Here is a 10,074-nt window from a genome sequence, read left to right on the forward strand (position 1 = left end):
ACTGTCCAACATCTGCCCCCCAGTCTACTGTCCAACATCTGCCCCCCAGCTTACTGTCAAACATCTGCCCCCCCAGAGCCTACTGTCCAACACCTGCCTCCCCCAGCCTACTGTCCAGCATCTGCCCCCCAGAGCCTACTGTCCAACACCTGCCCCCCCAGCTTACTGTCCAACATCTGCCCCCCGAGTCTACTGTCCAACATCTGCACCCCCAGCCTACTGTCCAACACCTGCCCTCCCAGCCTACTGTCCAACACCTGCCCCTCAGCCTACTGTCCAACACCTGCCCCTCAGCTTACTGTCCAACATCTGCCCCCCCAGCCTACTGTCCAACACCTGCCCCCCAGCTTACTGTCCAACATCTGCCCCCCAGAGCCTACTGTCCAACACCTGCCTCCCCCCAGCCTACTGTCCAACATCTGCCCCCCCAGCCTACTGTCCAACACCTGCCCCCCCACCTTACTGTCCAACATCTGCCCCCTCAGTCTAGTGTCCAACACCTGCCCTCCCAGCCTACTGTCCAACACCTGCCCCCCAAGTTTACTGTCCAACATCTGCTCCCCCCAAGAGCCTACTGTCCAACTTCTGCCCCCCCAGCTTACTGTCAAACATCTGCCCCCCCAGAGCCTACTGTCCAACACCTGCCTCCCCCAGCCTACTGTCCAGCATCTGCCCCCCAGAGCCTACTGTCCAACACCTGCCCCCCCAGCTTACTGTCCAACATCTGCCCCCCGAGTCTACTGTCCAACATCTGCCCCCCAGCCTACTGTCCAACACCTGCCCTCCCAGCCTACTGTCCAACACCTGCCCCCCAGCCTACTGTCCAACACCTGCCCCTCAGCTTACTGTCCAACATCTGCCCCCCCAGCCTACTGTCCAACACCTGCCCCCCAGCTTACTGTCCAACATCTGCCCCCCAGAGCCTACTGTCCAACACCTGCCTCCCCCCAGCCTACTGTCCAACATCTGCCCCCCCAGCCTACTGTCCAACACCTGCCCCCCCCAGCTTACTGTCCAACATCTGCCCCCCTCAGTCTACTGTCCAACATCTGCCCCCCCAGCCTACTGTCCAACACCTGCCCTCCCAGCCTACTGTCCAACACCTGCCCCCCAAGTTTACTGTCCAACATCTGCTCCCCCCAAGAGCCTACTGTCCAACATCTGCCCCCCCAGAGCCTACCGTCTAACATCTGTCCCCCCAGCCTACCGTCGAACACCTGCCCCCCCCTGGCCTACTGTCCAATACCTGCCCCCCCAAAGCCTACTGTCCAACACCTGCTCCCCCAGCCTACTGTCCAACATCTGCCCCACCAGCCTACTGTCTAACATCTGCCCCCCCCAGAGCCTACTTTCCAACACCTGCCATCCCCCAGCCTACTGTCCAACATCTGCCCCCCAGCCTACTGTCCAACACCTGCCCCCCCAGCCTACTGTCCAACACCTGCCCCCCAGCCTACTGTCCGACATCTGCCTTCCCCAGCTTACTGTCCAACATTTGCCCCCCCAGCTTATTGTCCAACATCTGCCACCCTGGCCAACTGTCCAACATCTTCCCCCCCCATCCCCCAGAGCCTACTGTCCAACATCTGCCCCCCCCCCAGCCCAGGGCCATCTCTTCCATTGGGCTTGTTGGGCAGTTGCCCAAGGGCCCGAAGCTTGTAGGGGCCCACCAACCCACCTACAGCTGCGATTACTCAGTCCCAGTTTCACTTCATCCGCCGGCTTCAGACCAGTCAGACAGAATCTCTCTGCATGTGTGGGAGGTCTGATGGGCATGCAGGAGAGTTTGATTTTATTGAGCATTTACATTTTTTTCCCGTGAATGGGTGGGTAGGGGCATTGATTTGCCCAGGGCCCTCACTGCTGTTAAGACAACCCTGCCCCAGCCTACTGTCCAACATCTGCCACCCACCCCTATCCCTCTGCCCTCATCTATCACCCACCCCCCAGCCTACTGTCCAACATCTACCACCCACCCCCCATCCCTATGCCCACATCTGTCAGCTGTGTGAGTGACTTATGATCGGTGGTTTTGCAAGGCTGCGGTTTGGCTGCAGATGCAGATAACATGGTGTAAGGGACTTATCTGGGTCAGTTATAGGAGCTGTCTCACCGAATGTCAGCTTGGAAACTTTATAAGTCGCCTTACACCTCCCCCAAATAAACAGTGCGGCTCATTCCTAGCGCCCAGGAGCGGGTCACTTTCCCCCCTCACCCATTTCTCGGTTAGGAGAGAACGGTGCAATTCGCTCTTCTGTAGGAGCACCTTGGGCACAGCACAAATATACACAAGAATAAACATTAATATATAATAGGTTTAGGTTTCATGCTGCAACATTAATTCAAGATGCCTACGCCTGCTCCCCTCACATTACACCTATGGGAGGTGCGCCCGGCCCATGCCTACATGTCAGTCCTTCCCAGTCTGACGCAGCACCTGCTCCCCTTACATTACACCTATGGGAGGTGCGCCCGGCCCATGCTACGTGTCAGTCCTTCCCAGTCTGACGCAGCACCTGCTCCCCTCACATTACCCCTATGGGAGGTGTGCCCGGCCCATGCTACGTGTTAGTCCTTCCCAGTCTGACGCAGCACCTGCTCCCCTCACATTACACCTATGGGAGGTGCGCCAGGCCCATGCCTACATGTCAGTCCTTGCCAGTCTGACGCAGCACCTGCTCCCCTTACATTACACCTATGGGAGGTGCGCCCGGCCCATGCTACGTGTCAGTCCTTCCCAGTCTGACGCATCACCTGCTCCCCTCACATTACCCCTATGGGAGGTGCGTCCGGCCCATGCCTACATGTCAGTCCTTCCCAGTCTGACGCAGCACCTGCTCCCCTTACATTACCCCTATGGGAGGTGTGCCCAGCCCATGCCTACATGTCAGTCCTTCCCAGTCTGACGCAGCACCTGCTCCCCTTACATTACACCTATGGGAGGTGCGCCCGGCCCATGCTACGTGTCAGTCCTTCCCAGTCTGATGCAGCACCTGCTCCCCTCAAATTACACCTATGGGAGGTGCGCCCGGCCCATGCCTACATGTCAGTCCTTCCCAGTCTGACGCAGCACCTGCTCCCCTTACATTACACCTATGGGAGGTGCGCCCGGCCCATGCCTACATGTCAGTCCTTCCCAGTCTGACGCAGCACCTGCTCCCCTTACATTACACCTATGGGAGGTGCGCCCGGCCCATGCTACGTGTCAGTCCTTCCCAGTCTGACGCAGCACCTGCTCCCCTTACATTACACCTATGGGAGGTGTGCCCGGCCCATGCCTACATGTCAGTCCTTCCCAGTCTGACGCAGCACCTGCTCCCCTCACATTACACCTATGGGAGGTGCGCCCGGCCCATGCCTACATGTCAGTCCTTCCCAGTCTGACGCAGCACCTGCTACCCTTACATTACACCTATGGGAGGTGCGCCCGGCCCATGCCTACATGTCAGTCCTTCCCAGTCTGACGAAGCACCTGCTCCCCTTACATTACACCTATGGGAGGTGTGCCCGGCCCATGCCTACATGTCAGTCCTTCCCAGTCTGACGCAGCACCTGCTCCCCTCACATTACACCTATGGGAGGTGCGCCCGGCCCATGCTACGTGTTAGTCCTTCCCAGTCTGATGCAGCACCTGCTCCCCTCACATTACACCTATGGGAGGTGCGCCCGGCCCATGCCTACATGTCAGTCCTTCCCAGTCTGACGCAGCACCTGCTCCCCTTACATTACACCTGTGGGAGGTGCGCCCGGCCCATGCCTACATGTCAGTCCTTCCCAGTCTGACGCAGCACCTGCTCCCCTTACATTACACCTAAGGGAGGTGCGCCCGGCCCATGCCTACATGTCAGTCCTTCCCAGTCTGACGCAGCACCTGCTCCCCTTACATTACACCTGTGGGAGGTGCGCCCGGCCCATGCCTACATGTCAGTCCTTCCCAGTCTGACGCAGCACCTGCTCCCCTTACATTACACCTGTGGGAGGTGCCCTCGGCCCATGCCTACATGTCAGTTCTTCCCAGTCTGACGCAGCACCTGCTCCCCTCACATTACACCTATGGGAGGTGCGCCCGGCCCATGCCTACATGTCAGTCCTTCCCAGTCTGACGCAGCACCTGCTCCCCTCACATTACACCTATAGGAGGTGTGCCTGGCCCATGCCTACATATCAGTCCTTCCCAGTCTGACGCAGCACCTGCTCCCCTCACATTACACCTATGGGAGGTGTGCCCGGCCCATGCCTACATGTCAGTCCTTCCCAGTCTGACGCAGCACCTGCTCCCCTTACATTACACCTATGGGAGGTGCGCCCGGCCCATGCTACGTGTCAGTCCTTCCCAGTCTGATGCAGCACCTGCTCCCCTCAAATTACACCTATGGGAGGTGCGCCCGGCCCATGCCTACATGTCAGTCCTTCCCAGTCTGACGCAGCACCTGCTCCCCTTACATTACACCTATGGGAGGTGCGCCCGGCCCATGCCTACATGTCAGTCCTTCCCAGTCTGACGCAGCACCTGCTCCCCTTACATTACACCTATGGGAGGTGCGCCCGGCCCATGCTACGTGTCAGTCCTTCCCAGTCTGACGCAGCACCTGCTCCCCTTACATTACACCTATGGGAGGTGTGCCCGGCCCATGCCTACATGTCAGTCCTTCCCAGTCTGACGCAGCACCTGCTCCCCTCACATTACACCTATGGGAGGTGCGCCCGGCCCATGCCTACATGTCAGTCCTTCCCAGTCTGACGCAGCACCTGCTCCCCTTACATTACACCTATGGGAGGTGCGCCCGGCCCATGCCTACATGTCAGTCCTTCCCAGTCTGACGAAGCACCTGCTCCCCTTACATTACACCTATGGGAGGTGTGCCCGGCCCATGCCTACATGTCAGTCCTTCCCAGTCTGACGCAGCACCTGCTCCCCTCACATTACACCTATGGGAGGTGTGCCCGGCCCATGCTACGTGTTAGTCCTTCCCAGTCTGATGCAGCACCTGCTCCCCTCACATTACACCTATGGGAGGTGCGCCCGGCCCATGCCTACATGTCAGTCCTTCCCAGTCTGACGCAGCACCTGCTCCCCTTACATTACACCTGTGGGAGGTGCGCCCGGCCCATGCCTACATGTCAGTCCTTCCCAGTCTGACGCAGCACCTGCTCCCCTTACATTACACCTAAGGGAGGTGCGCCCGGCCCATGCCTACATGTCAGTCCTTCCCAGTCTGACGCAGCACCTGCTCCCCTTACATTACACCTGTGGGAGGTGCGCCCGGCCCATGCCTACATGTCAGTCCTTCCCAGTCTGACGCAGCACCTGCTCCCCTTACATTACACCTGTGGGAGGTGCCCTCGGCCCATGCCTACATGTCAGTTCTTCCCAGTCTGACGCAGCACCTGCTCCCCTCACATTACACCTATGGGAGGTGCGCCCGGCCCATGCCTACATGTCAGTCCTTCCCAGTCTGACGCAGCACCTGCTCCCCTCACATTACACCTATAGGAGGTGTGCCTGGCCCGTGCCTACATATCAGTCCTTCCCAGTCTGACGCAGCACCTGCTCCCCTCACATTACACCTATGGGAGGTGTGCCCGGCCCATGCCTACATGTCAGTCCTTCCCAGTCTGACGCAGCACCTGCTCCCCTTACATTACACCTATGGGAGGTGCGCCCGGCCCATGCTACGTGTCAGTCCTTCCCAGTCTGATGCAGCACCTGCTCCCCTCAAATTACACCTATGGGAGGTGCGCCCGGCCCATGCCTACATGTCAGTCCTTTCCAGTCTGACGCAGCACCTGCTCCCCTTACATTACACCTATGGGAGGTGCGCCCGGCCCATGCCTACATGTCAGTCCTTCCCAGTCTGACGCAGCACCTGCTCCCCTTACATTACACCTATGGGAGGTGCGCCCGGCCCATGCTACGTGTCAGTCCTTCCCAGTCTGACGCAGCACCTGCTCCCCTTACATTACACCTATGGGAGGTGTGCCCGGCCCATGCCTACATGTCAGTCCTTCCCAGTCTGACGCAGCACCTGCTCCCCTCACATTACACCTATGGGAGGTGCGCCCGGCCCATGCCTACATGTCAGTCCTTCCCAGTCTGACGCAGCACCTGCTCCCCTTACTTTACACCTATGGGAGGTGCGCCCGGCCCATGCCTACATGTCAGTCCTTCCCAGTCTGACGAAGCACCTGCTCCCCTTACATTACACCTATGGGAGGTGTGCCCGGCCCATGCCTACATGTCAGTCCTTCCCAGTCTGACGCAGCACCTGCTCCCCTCACATTACACCTATGGGAGGTGCGCCCGGCCCATGCTACGTGTTAGTCCTTCCCAGTCTGATGCAGCACCTGCTCCCCTCACATTACACCTATGGGAGGTGCGCCCGGCCCATGCCTACATGTCAGTCCTTCCCAGTCTGATGCAGCACCTGCTCCCCTTACATTACACCTGTGGGAGGTGCGCCCGGCCCATGCCTACATGTCAGTCCTTCCCAGTCTGACGCAGCACCTGCTCCCCTTACATTACACCTAAGGGAGGTGCGCCCGGCCCATGCCTACATGTCAGTCCTTCCCAGTCTGACGCAGCACCTGCTCCCCTTACATTACACCTGTGGGAGGTGCGCCCGGCCCATGCCTACATGTCAGTCCTTCCCAGTCTGACGCAGCACCTGCTCCCCTTACATTACACCTGTGGGAGGTGCCCTCGGCCCATGCCTACATGTCAGTTCTTCCCAGTCTGACGCAGCACCTGCTCCCCTCACATTACACCTATGGGAGGTGCGCCCGGCCCATGCCTACATGTCAGTCCTTCCCAGTCTGACGCAGCACCTGCTCCCCTTACATTACACCTGTGGGAGGTGCGCCCGGCCCATGCCTACATGTCAGTCCTTCCCAGTCTGACGCAGCACCTGCTCCCCTTACATTACACCTATAGGAGGTGTGCCTGGCCCATGCCTACATGTCAGTTCTTCCCAGTCTGACGCAGCACCTGCTCCCCTCACATTACACCTATAGGAGGTGTGCCTGGCCCATGCCTACATATCAGTCCTTCCCAGTCTGACGCAGCACCTGCTCCCCTCACATTACACCTATGGGAGGTGTGCCTGGCCCATGCCTACGTGTCAGTCCTTCCCAGTCTGTCGCAGCACCTGCTCCCCTTACATTACACCTATAGGAGGTGTGCCTGGCCCATGCCTACATGTCAGTTCTTCCCAGTCTGACGCAGCACCTGCTCCCCTTACATTACACCTATGGGAGGTGCGCCCGGCCCATGCCTACATGTCAGTCCTTCCCAGTCTGACGCAGCACCTGCTCCCCTTACATTACACCTATGGGAGGTGCGCCCGGCCCATGCCTACATGTCAGTCCTTCCCAGTCTGTCGCAGCACCTGCTCCCCTTACATTACACCTATGGGAGGTGTGCCTGGCCCATGCCTACGTGTCAGTCCTTCCCAGTCTGTCGCAGCACCTGCTCCCCTTACATTACACCTATGGGAGGTGCGCCCGGCCCATGCCTACATGTCAGTCCTTCCCAGTCTGACGCAGCACCTGCTCCCCTTACATTACCCCTATGGGAGGTGCGCCCGGCCCATGCCTACATGTCAGTCCTTCCCAGTCTGTCGCAGCACCTGCTCCCCTTACATTACACCTATGGGAGGTGCGCCCAGCCCATGCCTACATGTCAGTCCTTCCCAGTCTGACGCAGCACCTGCTCCCCTTACATTACACCTATGGGAGGTGTGCCTGGCCCATGCCTACGTGTCAGTCCTTCCCAGTCTGACGCAGCACCTGCTCCCCTTACATTACACCTGTGGGAGGTGCGCCCGGCCCATGCCTACATGTCAGTCCTTCCCAGTCTGTCGCAGCACCTGCTCCCCTCACATTACACCTATGGGAGGTGCGCCCGGCCCATGCCTACGTGTCAGTCCTTCCCAGTCTGACGCAGCACCTGCTCCCCTTACATTACACCTGTGGGAGGTGCGCCCGGCCCATGCCTACATGTCAGTCCTTCCCAGTCTGTCGCAGCACCTGCTCCCCTCATACCTGCTGTTCGCAAAACACTTTAATATACAATGTAATATATAATATAAAGCTCAGACCCCTTTCAACATTGGTCTCCAATCACTTGTCCACCTTTCCCCCCTGGACCCCTGTCCACCATCCTCCAGTGATAGTGCCACCTGCACCCATGCATGCCCCCTCTGCAGTCCAGGTCTGCAGGCACCGCCTGGTCCCCTGTGAGCAGCCAGATACAGGGGCACTGCTGCAGTAATACAGGCGATGGTTCATTCTTTTATATTTTGAGCAACATCTGTCACAAAAAAGGAAACCAAGTTGTGACCTCACTTCCCAAAAACGAGAGGACACACACAGTGATCTCCACACACTACACACAGACACACAGACACACAGACACACAGACATAGCCACCCATCCGGCCCCACCGCGCACAGAGCAGCACCTGGCCTGGACATGGCCTCCTGAGGTCCCCCTGCCAGGTGACATGGATTGCACGATCAAGGTAGGTCCTGTGGCCCCTGAGTGTGGAGACAGCCGTCCCCTCCTCCCAGCTCACACAGCCTCTGGGGCGGTAATCCGGGGCCCCCACTCTTTCCTTCTGGTACCGAATTTCCTCTTCCTTCCCTTTGGCGGTTCATGTCTGAGCTTAAATAACACCGAAACCATCAGCTGAGCCTCTCAGCCAGGGGACACAGGCAGCAGAGAAGATGGGGGACCCACAGAGCCACATTGCAGGGGCCACACCCCTGGGTGGTCTGCAGGGACCCCCTGCTAGCACAGGAGGAAGAGGTGGGAGGTGCAAGCCCATGGCCCCAGGGGGCTAAGAGGTGGGTAGCAGAGTATTACACCCAGGTGACCCGACAGGTGAGTGAATGGTACCAGTAGGAGGAGGGGGTGTCATCACCTGTCAGGAGTGTCTGTAGCAATGGAAATAATATACCCTAACATTATACCACCTGTATATAATACTACTATAAAAATATACCCTAACATTATACCACCTGTATATAATACTACTATAATAATACACCCTAACATTATACCACCTGTATATAATACTACTATAATAATATACCCTAACATTACACCACCTGTATATAATACTACTATAATAATACACCCTAACATTATACCACCTGTATATAATACTACTATAAAAATATACCCTAACATTATGCCACCTGTATATAATACTACTATAATAATATACCCTAACATTATACCACCTGTATATAATACTGCTATAATAATACACCCTAACATTATACCACCTGTATATAATACTACTATAATAATACACCCTAATATTATACCACCTGTATATAATACTACTATAAAAATATACCCTAACATTATGCCACCTGTATATAATACTCCTATAATAATACACCCTAACATTATACCACCTGTATATAATACTGCTATAATAATACACCCTAACATTATACCACCTGTATATAATACTACTATAATAATACACCCTAACATTATACCACCTGTATATAATACTACTATAATAATATACCCTAACATTATACCACCTGTATATAATACTACTATAATAATATACCCTAACATTATACCACCTGTATATAATACTACTATAATAATATACCCTAACATTATACCACCTGTATATAATACTACTATAATAATATACCCTAACATTATACCACCTGTATATAATACTACTATAATAATATACCCTAACATTATACCACCTGTATATAATACTGCTATAATAATACATCACATTCTACACGGTGGCTCCTGTATTATGGTAATTTTGGCCAATATTTGTCTTAAAATAAATCCTGAATGACGACAGTGGCAGCTGATAATGGTATAATGTACCCGCTTATTACACAGCATCTTATTATAGGACAGTGCTACATGCGCCGTATAATGGTATAATGTACCCGCTTATTACACAGCATCTTATTATAGGACAGTGCTACATGCGCCGTATAATGGTATAATGTACCCGCTTATTACACAGCATCTTATTATAGGACAGTGCTACATGCGCCATATAATGGTATAATGTACCCGCTTATT

General features: G+C 55.6%; 1 protein-coding gene across 1 annotated transcript in view; it reads left to right on the plus strand.

Moving 5' to 3' along the window:
- Window positions 1-8,402: 8,402 nt before the first annotated feature.
- The window catches only part of LOC148439492 (retroviral integration site protein Fli-1 homolog), a gene marked incomplete at its 3' end in the record, with an annotated part of 55,207 nt that continues 53,535 nt past the window's right edge, over window positions 8,403-10,074 (plus strand). Inside the window, exon 1 of the mRNA XM_088464676.1 lies at window positions 8,403-8,518. Within this exon, the coding sequence (XP_088320802.1) occupies window positions 8,501-8,518 (18 nt within the window). The remainder of the gene's footprint in view (window positions 8,519-10,074) is intronic.

This window comes from Taudactylus pleione, unplaced genomic scaffold, assembly GCF_031769625.1.
Source record: "Taudactylus pleione unplaced genomic scaffold, aTauple2 ptg001748bl, whole genome shotgun sequence".
NCBI classification, from domain to species: Eukaryota; Metazoa; Chordata; class Amphibia; order Anura; family Myobatrachidae; genus Taudactylus; species Taudactylus pleione.